This window comes from Conger conger, chromosome 13, assembly GCF_963514075.1.
Source record: "Conger conger chromosome 13, fConCon1.1, whole genome shotgun sequence".
NCBI classification, from domain to species: domain Eukaryota; kingdom Metazoa; phylum Chordata; class Actinopteri; order Anguilliformes; family Congridae; genus Conger; species Conger conger.
The window spans coordinates 45,162,474-45,176,954 of NC_083772.1; the positions used below are offsets into that span (position 1 = coordinate 45,162,474).

Genomic DNA, 14,481 nt, shown 5'->3' on the forward strand with positions numbered 1-14,481 from the left:
CTGGTGTGGATCAGTAGTTTTCAGTTCTGGTGTGGATCAGTGGTATGGGGTTCTGGTGTGGATCAGTAGTTTTGGGTTCTGGTGTGGATCAGTGGTTTTGGGTTCTGGTGTGGATCAGTGGTTTTGGGGTTTGGTGTGGATCAGTGGTTTTGGGTTCTGGTGTGGATCAGTGGTTTTGGGGTTCGGTGTGGATCAGTGGTATGGGGTTCTGGTGTGGATCAGTAGTTTTGGGTTCTGGTGTGGATCAGTGGTTTTGGGGGTCAGTGTGGATCAGTGGTTTTGGGGGTCAGTGTGGATCAGTAGTTTTGGGGGTCAGTGTGGATCAGTGGTTTTGGGGGTCAGTGTGGATCAGTGGTTTTGGGGTTCAGTGTGGATCAGTAGTTTTGGGGGTCAGTGTGGATCAGTGGTTTTGGGGGTCAGTGTGGATCAGTGGTTTTGGGGGTCAGTGTGGATCAGTGGTTTTGGGGGTCAGTGTGGATCAGTGGTTTTGGGGGTCAGTGTGGATCAGTGGTTTTGGGGGTCAGTGTGGATCAGTGGTTTTGGGGGTCAGTGTGGATCAGTGGTTTTGGGGGTCAGTGTGGATCAGTGGTTTTGGGGGTCAGTGTGGATCAGTGGTTTTGGGGGTCAGTGTGGATCAGTGGTTTTGGGGGTCAGTGTGGATCAGTGGTTTTGGGGGTCAGTGTGGATCAGTGGTTTTGGGGGTCAGTGTGGATTAGTGGTTTTGGGGTTCAGTGTGGATTAGTGGTTTTGGGGGTCAGTGTGGATCAGTGGTTTTGGGGTTCAGTGTGGATTAGTGGTTTTGGGGGTCAGTGTGGATCAGTGGTTTTGGGGGTCAGTGTGGATCAGGGTTTAATAACCCACTGTTTTATGGTGTCTTTGAAAGCATGTGAAGACCAGCGCCAGGGAGGGCTCAGCAGCGTTTCCCGTCTCAGACAGCGCCCCCCACAGGCTGAAGGGCAGTCCTGCGCAGAGGGGCCGGAGGCGCAGTGCAGACGGGGCAGTTACAGACGAGGGAAGACGGCATTTCCACCCTTACCAACGTCAGCACAGCGACGGGGGGCGACCCCTCCTCCCGCCCCCCTATCCCCAGTACCCACTCCCCCCTGGGCACTTCCAGAGCATGGATCTCCCTCAGCCACTCCCAGCTACACATTCCCACCCTGACAACGGGGGGCAGCAGAGAGCCTGGGACCCATACAGGGAGTGTCTACAGCCCCCGAGAGGAAGGGTAGGAATGAGAGGGCTAGGACTCTGTGGGGGTGGGGGGTTGTTCTTGATCTCTATATGATGCATGTGGAAGCCTTCTGGCCCGGGTTTCAGGTCTGCCTGACTCCCTGCATGGGATCTCCCAAAGCTTCACTGACTGCCCCTTTCTGTCTCCTGCCCTAGGGAGCACAGCCAAAATACTCAGAAAGTCCCTCTCACACCCACAGTGCCTACACTTCCCAGCATCCCTTTCAGCAGGTAAGACAAAGCTGGGCACAACTCTGGTCCTCATGTTGACAAAATGTCAAATGAAAAGCCTAAATTCTAGACTAGATATAGAAAGCTTTCTTATTGTTGCACAAGGAAGCAATTGAATACACCTGACTAATCAGAAATAGCTGAGAAGCCAACTGTCCAATTACTTTTGGTCATGCTTTTATACATAGTCCCCCCTAAAATGGGTACGGTACCTGCACTAAGGAAGTGATTGAACATGCCTGACTAAGTCACTTGCCCCAAATATTATGGTGTCCTGTAATGGGGGGTGTATGGAAAAAAAGGTGTAAGTTCTACATGGTAAAACCAAAATGTGTAAAATTACCCTTTAATAAAAGCGGAAAATCTGCATATTAACCACATGGACATACTGTTGTTGGATTACAAATCTAAAATTGTGGAGTACAGAGCCATTATCTCCTCTGTCTCAGTTTCCAGCAGGTATGCTTTCGGCAGTTGGACAGTCAGGCTACAGTTTACAGTGCTTCCCCCATCAGGGCCCGCAGGACAGTTCTACACTCTACCCCAAACCCATCTACTCCTACAGGTAAACCTACAGACACTCCACCCCAAACCCATCTACTCCTACAGGTAAACCTACAGACACTCCACCCCAAACCCATCTACTCCTACAGGTAAACCTACAGACACTCCACCCCAAACCCATCTACTCCTACAGGTAAACCTACAGGCACTACAGGTAAAGCTACAGACACTCTACCCCAAACCCATCTACTCCTACAGGTAAACCTACAGGCACTACAGGTAAAGCTACAGACACTCTACCCCAAACCCATCTACTCCTACAGGTAAACCTACAGACACTACAGGTAAAGCTACAGACACTCTACCCCAAACCCATCTACTCCTACAGGTAAACCTACAGACACTACAGGTAAAGCTACTGACACTCTACCCCAAACCCATCTACTCCTACAGGTAAACCTACAGACACTACAGGTAAAGCTACAGACACTCTACCCAAACCCATCTACTCCTACAGGTAAACCTACAGACACTCTACCCAAACCCATCTACTCCTACAGGTAAACCTACAGACACTACAGGTAAAGCTACAGACACTCTACCCCAAACCCATCTACTCCTACAGGTAAACCTACAGACACTACAGGTAAAGCTACAGACACTCTACCCCAAACCCATCTACTCCTACAGGTAAACCTACAGACACTACAGGTAAAGCTACAGACACTCTACCCAAACCCATCTACTCCTACAGGTAAACCTACAGACACTCTACCCCAAACCTATCTACTCCTACAGGTAAACCTACAGACACTACAGGTAAAGCTACAGACACTCCACCCCAAACCCATCTACTCCTACAGGTAAACCTACAGACACTACAGGTAAAGCTACAGACACTCTACCCCAAACCCATCTACTCCTACGGGTAAACCTACAGACACTACAGGTAAAGCTACAGACACTCTACCCCAAACCCATCTACTCCTACAGGTAAACCTACAGACACTACAGGTAAAGCTATAGACACTCTACCCCAAACCCATCTACTCCTACAGGTAAACCTAAAGACACTCTACCCCAAACCCATCTACTCCTACAGGTAAACCTACAGACACTACAGGTAAACCTACAGACACTCTACCCCAAACCCATCTACTCCTACAGGTAAACCTACAGACACTCTACCCCAAACCCATCTACTCCTACAGGTAAACCTACAGACACTACAGGTAAACCTACAGACACTCTACCCCAAACCCATCTACTCCTACAGGTAAACCTACAGACACTACAGGTAAACCTACAGACACTCTACCCCAAACCTATCTACTCCTACAGGTAAACCTACAGACACTACAGGTAAACCTACAGACACTCCACCCCAAACACATCTACTCCTACAGGTAAACCTACAGACACTCTACCCCAAACCCATCTACTCCTAGAGGTAAACCTACAGACACTCTACCCCAAACCCATCTACTCCTACAGGTAAACCTAAAGACACTCTACCCCAAACCCATCTACTCCTACAGGTAAACCTACAGACACTACAGGTAAACCTACAGACACTCTACCCCAAACCCATCTACTCCTACAGGTAAACCTACAGACACTACAGGTAAAGCTACAGACACTCCACCCCAAACCCATCTACTCCTACAGGTAAACCTACAGACACTACAGGTAAAGCTACAGACACTCCACCCCAAACCCATCTACTCCTACAGGTAAACCTACAGACACTCTACCCCAAACCTATCTACTCCTACAGGTAAACCTACAGACACTACAGGTAAACCTACAGACACTCCACCCCAAACACATCTACTCCTACAGGTAAACCTACAGACACTCTACCCCAAACCCATCTACTCCTACAGGTAAACCTAAAGACACTCTAACCCAAACCCATCTACTCCTACAGGTAAACCTACAGACACTACAGGTAAACCTAAAGACACTCTACCCCAAACCCATCTACTCCTACAGGTAAACCTACAGACACTACAGGTAAACCTACAGACACTCTACCCCAAACCCATCTACTCCTACAGGTAAACCTACAGACACTCTACCCCAAACCCATCTACTCCTACAGGTAAACCTACAGACACTACAGGTAAACCTACAGACACTACAGGTAAAGCTACAGACACTCTACCCCAAACCCATCTACTCCTACAGGTAAACCTACAGACACTCTACCCCAAACCCATCTACTCCTACAGGTAAACCTACAGACACTACAGGTAAACCTACAGACACTCTACCCCAAACCTATCTACTCCTACAGGTAAACCTACAGACACTACAGGTAAACCTACAGACACTCCACCCCAAACACATCTACTCCTACAGGTAAACCTACAGACACTCTACCCCAAACCCATCTACTCCTAGAGGTAAACCTACAGACACTCTACCCCAAACCCATCTACTCCTACAGGTAAACCTACAGACACTACAGGTAAAGCTACAGACACTCCACCCCAAACCCATCTACTCCTACAGGTAAACCTACAGACACTACAGGTAAAGCTACAGACACTCCACCCCAAACCCATCTACTCCTACAGGTAAACCTACAGACACTCTACCCCAAACCTATCTACTCCTACAGGTAAACCTACAGACACTACAGGTAAACCTACAGACACTCCACCCCAAACACATCTACTCCTACAGGTAAACCTACAGACACTCTACCCCAAACCCATCTACTCCTAGAGGTAAACCTACAGACACTCTACCCCAAACCCATCTACTCCTACAGGTAAACCTAAAGACACTCTAACCCAAACCCATCTACTCCTACAGGTAAACCTACAGACACTACAGGTAAACCTACAGACACTCTACCCCAAACCCATCTACTCCTACAGGTAAACCTACAGACACTCTACCCAAAACCCATCTACTCCTACAGGTAAACCTACAGACACTACAGGTAAACCTACAGACACTGTACCCCAAACCCATCTACTCCTACAGGTAAACCTAAAGACACTCTACCCCAAACCCATCTACTCCTACAGGTAAACCTACAGACACTACAGGTAAACCTACAGACACTCTACCCCAAACCCATCTACTCCTACAGGTAAACCTACAGACACTACAGGTAAACCTACAGACACTCCACCCCAAACACATCTACTCCTACAGGTAAACCTACAGACCCTCTACCCCAAACCCATCTACTCCTAGAGGTAAACCTACAGACACTCTACCCCAAACCCATCTATTCCTAGAGGTAAACCTACAGACACTCTACCCCAAACCCATCTACTCCTACAGGTAAACCTAAAGACACTCTAACCCAAACCCATCTACTCCTACAGGTAAACCTACAGACACTACAGGTAAACCTACAGACACTCTACCCCAAACCCATCTACTCCTACAGGTAAACCTACAGACACTCTACCCCAAACCCATCTACTCCTACAGGTAAACCTACAGACAATACAGGTAAAGCTACAGACACTCTACCCCAAACCCATCTACTCCTACGGGTAAACCTACAGACACTACAGGTAAAGCTACAGACACTCTACCCCAAACCCATCTACTCCTACAGGTAAACCTACAGACACTACAGGTAAAGCTACAGACACTCTACCCCAAACCCATCTACTCCTACAGGTAAACCTACCGACACTACAGGTAAAGCTACAGACACTCTACCCAAACCCATCTACTCCTACAGGTAAACCTATAGACACTACAGGTAAAGCTACAGACACTCTACCCCAAACCCATCTACTCCTACAGATAAACCTACAGACACTCCACCCCAAACCCATCTACTCCTACAGGTAAACCTACAGACACTACCCAAACCCATCTACTCCTACAGGTAAACCTACAGACACTCTACCCCAAACCCATCTACTCCTAGAGGTAAACCTACAGACACTCTACCCCAAACCCATCTACTCCTAGAGGTAAACCTACAGACACTCTACCCCAAACCCATCTACTCCTACAGGTAAACCTAAAGACACTCTAACCCAAACCCATCTACTCCTACAGGTAAACCTACAGACACTACAGGTAAACCTACAGACACTCTACCCCAAACCCATCTACTCCTACAGGTAAACCTACAGACACTCTACCCCAAACCCATCTACTCCTACAGGTAAACCTACAGACAATACAGGTAAAGCTACAGACACTCTACCCCAAACCCATCTACTCCTACGGGTAAACCTACAGACACTACAGGTAAAGCTACAGACACTCTACCCCAAACCCATCTACTCCTACAGGTAAACCTACAGACACTACAGGTAAAGCTACAGACACTCTACCCCAAACCCATCTACTCCTACAGGTAAACCTACCGACACTACAGGTAAAGCTACAGACACTCTACCCAAACCCATCTACTCCTACAGGTAAACCTATAGACACTACAGGTAAAGCTACAGACACTCTACCCCAAACCCATCTACTCCTACAGATAAACCTACAGACACTCCACCCCAAACCCATCTACTCCTACAGGTAAACCTACAGACACTACCCAAACCCATCTACTCCTACAGGTAAACCTACAGACACTCTACCCCAAACCCATCTATTCCTACAGATAAACCTACAGACACTCTACCCCAAGCCAATCTATGCCTACAGCTAAACCTACAGACACTGTAGATTAATTTTAAATACCCTTTTGAAGTGTGAAATAGAGGATATTACTCTGGTGTGATATGGGATCACATTCCAAATGTTGGTGTATGTGTGAAAAAAAGATCTTTGGCCACAGTTGTTTTATAAGCCAATGCAGGATTAAGTGCTAGTGAAAGTGATCTCGTGATGCGTTCCTGGCTTGTGTCGTGGAAGTAGCACAGTAAGTGAGGGAAGGGAGTGATTGTTCTGAATCTGAAAGTAAGATTTAATGGCTTAATCTTTTTAAAGTTTTGGAAAGTCAAGACGTTGGAATGTGAAAGTGCAATGCAATGGTGAGTCCAGGGAGGAAGATTGCTATGGATCCTATAGGCTCTATTCTATAGTCTTGCTTATTGGTTCAATGATTTCCTTTGTGATGAGGGACCAGATTGGGAGGCAGTATGATATTGTTGAAAGAATGATTGCATGTAAGTATGTGTCAGATACTGTGTGGGAAAGATAAGGTCTGATTTTGTTAAATACATACAGTTTCTGGTTGAGTTTCTTCGTTAGAATATGAATGTGACTATGTAAGTGAGATGTGAATCTAGGTGTACAGCAAGGCATTAGTATGTTTCTGTGGTAGTTAGTGTCAGGGCTATGTTGACTGGAAACAATGATGGCAAGTCTGATGTACAATATCTATGTCTGCAGCCTATCCCAGCATTCTGTTCACAGACACTCTAGACATGTCATCACAGAACACAGATGTGTGTGATTCCTGATATACTCTAGACATCTCATCGCAGAACACAGATGTGTGTGATTCCTGATATACTCTAGACATCTCATCACAGAACACAGATGTGTGTGATTCCTGACCAAGGCCTTCATCTCTCCACAGCATCCTCATCTTCATGGCGCTCAAGAGCAGCCGGACGGGCAGCCTGCCCGTCAGCGAGATTTATGGCTTCATGACCGAGCACTTCCCTTACTTCAAGGTGAACGTGCATCACCGTGTGATGTCATTTCTCAGCTCTCTCCTCTCCTCCCACACTCTTCAGCTCTTCCCCTGCCCTCCCCTGTCCCCTATGCAGAGCCTCTTCCGTGTTCCTCTCTTTCTCTCTTTCTCTCCTCTCCTTTACTTCATAGTAAATGGAGAGCATGAAGAAGCAGTGCTCCTTTCCTGTGCGATGTTCACTCTATGGTCAGGTGGGTTTGTGTAGTTGCTGTGCAATGTTCACTCTGTGGTCAGGTGGGTTTGTGAAGTTGCTGTGCAATGTTCACTCTGTGGTCAGGTGGGTTTGTGTAGTTGCTGTGCAATGTTCACTCTGTGGTCAGGTGGGTTTGCGTAGTTGCCGTGCAATGTTCACTCTGTGGTCAGGTGGGTTTGTGTAGTTACTGTGCGATGTTCACTCTGTGGTCAGGTGGGTTTGTGTAGTTGCTGTGCGATGTTCCCTCTGTGGTCAGGTGTGTTTGCGTAGTTGCTGTGCGATGTTCACTCTGTGGTCAGGTGGGTTGTGTAGTTGCTGTGCAATGTTCACTCTGTGGTCAGGTGGGTTTGTGTAGTTACTGTGCGATGTTCACTCTGTGGTCAGGTGGGTTTGTGTAGTTGCTGTGCAATGTTCACTCTGTGGTCAGGTGGGTTTGTGTAGTTACTGTGCGATGTTCACTCTGTGGTCAGGTGGGTTTGTTTAGTTGCTGTGCAATGTTCACTCTGTGGTCAGGTGGGTTGTGTAGTTACTGTGCGATGTTCACTCTGTGGTCAGGTGGGTTTGTGTAGTTACTGTGCGATGTTCACTCTGTGGTCAGGTGGGTTTGTGTAGTTGCTGTGCAATGTTCACTCTGTGGTCAGGTGGGTTTGTGTAGTTACTGTGCGATGTTCACTCTGTGGTCAGGTGGGTTTGTTTAGTTGCTGTGCAATGTTCACTCTGTGGTCAGGTGGGTTTGTGTAGTTACTGTGCGATGTTCACTCTGTGGTCAGGTGGGTTTGTGAAGTTGCTGTGCAATGTTCCCTCTGTGGTCAGCTGGGTTTGTGTAGTTGCTTTAATCACAGCTCAGTAACTGAGGCAGTTGGCTGTATAATCACACTCTCCATGGCCTGTGTAAGCCTTTCTCTTTTAGCCTCATGGCCTGTGTGTGTGTGTGTCTACATGTTTGGGTGCCTGCACTGTATATGCAGTATACAGTCCCCTCTATAAGTATTGGAACAGCAAGGTCAATTCCTTTGTTTTTGCAATACACTGAAGACAATTGAGTTTGAGGTCAAAATGTGTACATGAGATGACAGATCTGAATTTCAGCTTTTATTTCCTGGTATTTTTTTCAAGATTTGTTAAACAACTTCACCTTTTGTATCAGACCACCCCATTTTTAGGTGAGCAAATGTATTGGAATGGGTGTTTCTTGTTGCCCAGATGTGTCCTGTTAGATTGATTGGTCAAACAATAAATAGTTCTGAATGTCTACTCTAGGTTTTAGCCTTGGGTTTTGCCTGTGAATTGCCTGTGCATTTGTGTTAGTAAAGATAAACCAAAAGCAAGCCATTTTGAAGAGGGGAAATTGATCAGAGCCATTGCACAAGCATTGGGGATAGCTTGAACAACAAAGAATGAAACCACTGATGTACAGATCAACTGACATCGAACAGGTCGACCAAGGTTGACCAACAACAGTTGATGACAGAAACAGTGTGAGAGCTGTGAAGAAAAACCCCAAAAGATCAATCAGTGACATCACACACAATCTCCACAAGGCAGGGGTGAAGGTATCTCAATCAACCGTTCTAATAAAGAAAATGTTTATACATTTTGGTTTCACCATAGAGAAATTACAGCAGTGTTTTTACATAGTCCCCCCATTTCAGGGCACCATAATGTTTGTGACACAGCAATGTTATGTAAATGAAAGTAGTAATGTTTAGTATTTTGTTGCATGTCCTTTGCATGCCTTTGCGTCCTGATGTTTGTGACCGACCAACGTCATCAGAGTCTGGATACCTTATTTTCAGGTTGTCCTACAAGCGATACTAAAACTCTTTCAATTTAATGGGATCTATATGGGAATTGGGGGGTGGGACTGGATTCTGATTATTATGCTGATACAGTATGGAACACATTTGTTGGCTAAATGGCTTTAAGTCATCAAGGTATCAAATGAGCCTCAAACTACCGTGCTGCTGCCAGACATGCAGTAGATACTACAATAATTGTTTTTCCATTGGGTTCAACAGGAACATTCCTCAGAAGAAACAATTATTTTCATAGCTACTGCATATCTGGCAGCAGCTGTAAGTTTAGCTGTAGGAGTAGATGGGCTTTGGGTAGTGTCTGTAGGTTTAGCTGTAGGAGTAGATGGGCTTTGGGTAGTGTCTGTAGGTTTAGCTGTAGGAGTAGATGGGCTTTGGGTAGTGTCTGTAGGTTTAGCTATAGGAGTAGATGGGCTTTGGATAGTGTCTGTAGGTTTAGCTGTAGGAGTAGATGGGCTTTGGGTAGTGTCTGTAGGTTTAGCTGTAGGAGTAGATGGGCTTTGGGTAGTGTCTGTAGGTTTAGCTGTAGGAGTAGATGGGCTTTGGGTAGTGTCTGTAGGTTTAGCTGTAGGAGTAGATGGGCTTTGGGTAGTGTCTGTAGGTTTAGCTGTAGGAGTAGATGGGCTTTGGGTAATGTCTGTAGGTTTAGCTGTAGGAGTAGATGGGTTTGGGGTAGAGTTCAGCACAGGCAGGGTACAGCACTGACAAAGTTCTGCACAGGCAAGTATTTTATGTGAGGCTTGGAATCTGCTTGGTTTTAGTTGTAATAAACATACATATAAAAATACCTGTCAACAAACATCTGATTGGCTACACAATCCCTCATATTGCCTATCCATTCAGATTCCACATGTGGCCAATGAGAACTGAGCTCTCAGGTGACCTACCTAGTTAAATACATGTAACTATAAATATTATTAATGATTATCCAATTAGCCCTGAGCACCATTTGGATAATCATGTAATTGTGAATAATTGTTAACCATTAAATTACTTATCATGGTAATAATCATGGAAGATTTGATATGCTTTCCAACAGGCACAACACCATCAGATACACCACCAGATACACCATCAGACCAGAACAGGACAGGCACAACACCATCAGATACACCACCAGATACACCATCAGACCAGAACAGGACAGGCACAACACCATCAGATACATCATAGTTAATAAATCTGAAAATGGAGGCATCAAATGAAAGCAAATGAAACCTTTGTAAATGACTGTGCATTGCTGTTTAACCACTGGATTAAATGAGCCAGACACTATCGCAGAGACAGCCAGCTCCTGAGTGTAACTCAGGGGAAAACAGCAGGTGTCTGCCTGAGGAGGCTCAGGTGGGTTTCACAGTAAGCTTAGTGAATGAGCCCTTTCTATACTGCGAGCAGCTGCTGGTGCCCACATGCAGAGCAGACAGGTGCTCACATGCAGGGCAGACAGGTGCTCCCTCATGTCCTGGAACATGGCCACTCTCCAAACGCCTGAAATATGAGGCACTAAGAGCTGGGGGGGAGGGTATGCTCCAGGACAAATGGCATAAAAATTAATTAAATAGTTCTGAGAATTTATTAACAGGAATCATCATGCCAGTACTGCCCATGACATAAATAACATTTAGGTGATTAAACTTATTATATCCATTCTCACCATAAGGATGAACCGATGACATTGAGAAACTGCAGTCGCTGACTTAGAAGTCACTCAAACCTATCATCCCTTTCGACCGGTGCTTTGCAGTACCCCGACACATGTCCTGTCTCCTCATTGGCCCACAGACTGCCCCTGACGGGTGGAAGAACTCGGTCCGCCACAACCTGTCTCTGAACAAGTGCTTTGAGAAGGTGGAGACACGGAGTGGGGGCGGGGCTGGAGGCGGGGCCTTGCGGAAGGGCTGTCTGTGGGCGCTGAACCCCGCCCGCGTGGAGAAGATGCAGGAGGAGCTGCACAAGTGGCGCCGCAAGGACCCGCTGACCGTGCACAAGAGCATGGCCCGGCCAGGCAAGTCCCCCGAGTCCCCTCGAGTCCCCCGAGTCCCCCGTGTCCCCCGTGTCCCCCCGAGTCCCCCCGAGTCCCCCGTGTCCCCCGTGTCCCCCCGAGTCCCCCCGAGTCCCCCGTGTCCCCCGTGTCCCCCCGAGTCCCCCTGTGTCCCCCCGAGTCCCCCGTGTCCCCCCGAGTCCCCCCGAGTCCCCCGTGTCCCCCCGAGTCCCCCCGAGTCCCCCCGAGTCCCCCGTGTCCCCCCGAGTCCCCCCGAGTCCCCCGAGTCCCCCGTGTCCCCCCGAGTCCCCCCGAGTCCCCCGAGTCCCCCGTGTCCCCCCGAGTCCCCCCGAGTCCCCCGAGTCCCCCGTGTCCCCCGTGTCCCCCCGAGTCCCCCCGAGTCCCCCGTGTCCCCCGTGTCCCCCCGAGTCCCCCTGTGTCCCCCCGAGTCCCCCGTGTCCCCCCGAGTCCCCCCGAGTCCCCCGTGTCCCCCCGAGTCCCCCCGAGTCCCCCCGAGTCCCCCGTGTCCCCCCGAGTCCCCCCGAGTCCCCCGAGTCCCCCGAGTCCCCCCGAGTCCCCCGAGTCCCCCGTGTCCCCCCGAGTCCCCCCGAGTCCCCCGAGTCCCCCGTGTCCCCCGTGTCCCCTCGAGTCCCCCCGAGTCCCCCGAGTCCCCCGTGTCCCCCGTGTCCCCTCGAGTCCCCCGAGTCCCCCGTGTCCCCCCGAGTCCCCCCGAGTCCCCCGAGTCCCCCGAGTCCCCCGTGTCCCCCGAGTCCCCCGAGTCCCCCGTGTCCCCCGAGTCCCCCGTGTCCCCCGAGTCCCCCCGAGCAGATTCACCTGCTCATTCAGTGAGCTGGACTCATACACTCACACCTGCTCATTCAGTGAGCTGGACTCATACACTCACACCTGCTCATTCAGCGAGCTGGACTCATATGGTTAGACTAGCTGATTCAGTGAGCTGTAGTTATATGGGTACACTAGTGGACATTTTCACTGTGTCTCTGGGTCTGTCTCTGTCCTCCAGAGGAACTTGGGCGCCTGCTGGGAGAGAACCCTGACTTCCGGAGACATGTCCCCTCCTACTTCGGCTGCCCCAGCCACCTCCAAGGCCCTGCCAACCCTGGCACCCCAGGGCAGACTCCGCCCCCACGAGGCAGGCCTGGCTCGGACACGCCCCCCTCCTTCAGCCAATCCCAGCCAGCACCCCCTGGTTACGCGTTTGGCCACTCCCTCCAAGGCCTTGTCCCGCCCCCCTTCTCATACCCCTCCTCTGGGATTCCACAGGAGACAGGCGGCCTGGAAGTGCCCCTGGCAGCTCAGACCCCACCCTACAGCTCCACCCGACAGGGGGAGCACTGGAGGCCCAGAACCATACAGGAGCTGCTGATGGACGGGGAACCCTGCAACGACATCGACACACTCAACCCCACGCTCACCGACTTGCAGCTACAGGGTGTGTAACATCGACACACTCAACCCCACACTCACACACATGCAGCTACAGGGTGTGTAACATCGACACACTCAACCCCACACTCACACACATGCAGCTACAGGGTGTGTAACATCGACACACTCAACCCCACGCTCACCGACTTGCAGCTACAGGGTGTGTAACATCGACACACTCAACCCCACACTCACACACATGCAGCTACAGGGTGTGTAACATCGACACACTCAACCCCACACTCACACACATGCAGCTACAGGGTGTGTAACATCGACACACTCAACCCCACACTCACACACATGCAGCTGCAGGGTGTGTAACATCGACACACTCAACCCCACACTCACACACATGCAGCTACAGGGTGTGTAACATCGACACACTCAACCCCACACTCACACACATGCAGCTGCAGGGTGTGTAATATTGACACACTCAACCCCACACTCACACACATGCAGCTACAGGGTGTGTAACATCGACACACTCAACCCCACACTCACACACATGCAGCTGCAGGGTGTGTAATATTGACACACTCAACCCCACACTCACACACATGCAGCTACAGGGTGTGTAACATCGACACACTCAACCCCACACTCACACACATGCAGCTACAGGGTGTGTAACATCGACACACTCAACCCCACACTCACACACATGCAGCTGCAGGGTGTGTAATATTGACACACTCAACCCCACACTCACACACATGCAGCTACAGGGTGTGTAACATCGACACACTCAACCCCACACTCACACACATGCAGCTACAGGGTGTGTAACATCGACACACTCAACCCCACACTCACACACATGCAGCTACAGGGTGTGTAACATCGACACACTCAACCCCACACTCACACACCTGCAACTACAGGGTGTGTAATATTGACACACTCAACCCCACAAACACCGAGGGGGGGCGGGGGAATAAGGTGTCTGCACTCACCTGTTATTTCCTGTCTGTTCTCAGGTAACCTGTGGGAGGAGCTGAGAGATGACAGCCTGGCCCCTGATTCGCTGCAGCTCGTGCCTACTGGAGCCAGCCCCGCCCCCTCCAGCCACACTGGGACCCTCTCCCCCTGCTGCCAGTGATGGATTTCACTCAATTTTGATTTGGAATAAGCTGAGGACATTGTTGTTGACTTTAAAACAGACACACAGTCTCCTTATGGAATATGCATGTGCATGACTGAGGCAGACAGAGGAGATTGTGATGCTGAGTTTTTGTGAAACCATGGATCTCATTCAGACCTTGAACAAGCTAAACCTTCCACAAGACGGCAGTATAGTTCTTTGGATCAATTCGTTCCATATTTTGGGGGTGTGTCCCATGATTTTTCACTCCACACTCCTTTACTCCACTCTCCCACTACCACTCCTCCACTCCACTGGAATTATGTGGAGCAAAGGCGTGAACGA

The 14,481-nt window shown here is 49.3% G+C and overlaps 1 protein-coding gene across 1 annotated transcript in view; it reads left to right on the forward strand.

Annotated features, from left to right (window-relative positions):
• Positions 1-14,154, forward strand: part of foxn1 (forkhead box N1) — a 15,595-nt gene extending 1,441 nt beyond the window's left edge. The window contains exons 2-6 of the mRNA XM_061216580.1: positions 2,133-2,161; positions 7,496-7,592; positions 11,402-11,624; positions 12,625-13,053; positions 14,033-14,154. Coding sequence (XP_061072564.1) covers positions 2,133-2,161; positions 7,496-7,592; positions 11,402-11,624; positions 12,625-13,053; positions 14,033-14,154 — 900 coding nt within the window. The remainder of the gene's footprint in view (positions 1-2,132; positions 2,162-7,495; positions 7,593-11,401; positions 11,625-12,624; positions 13,054-14,032) is intronic.
• Positions 14,155-14,481: the final 327 nt, after the last annotated feature.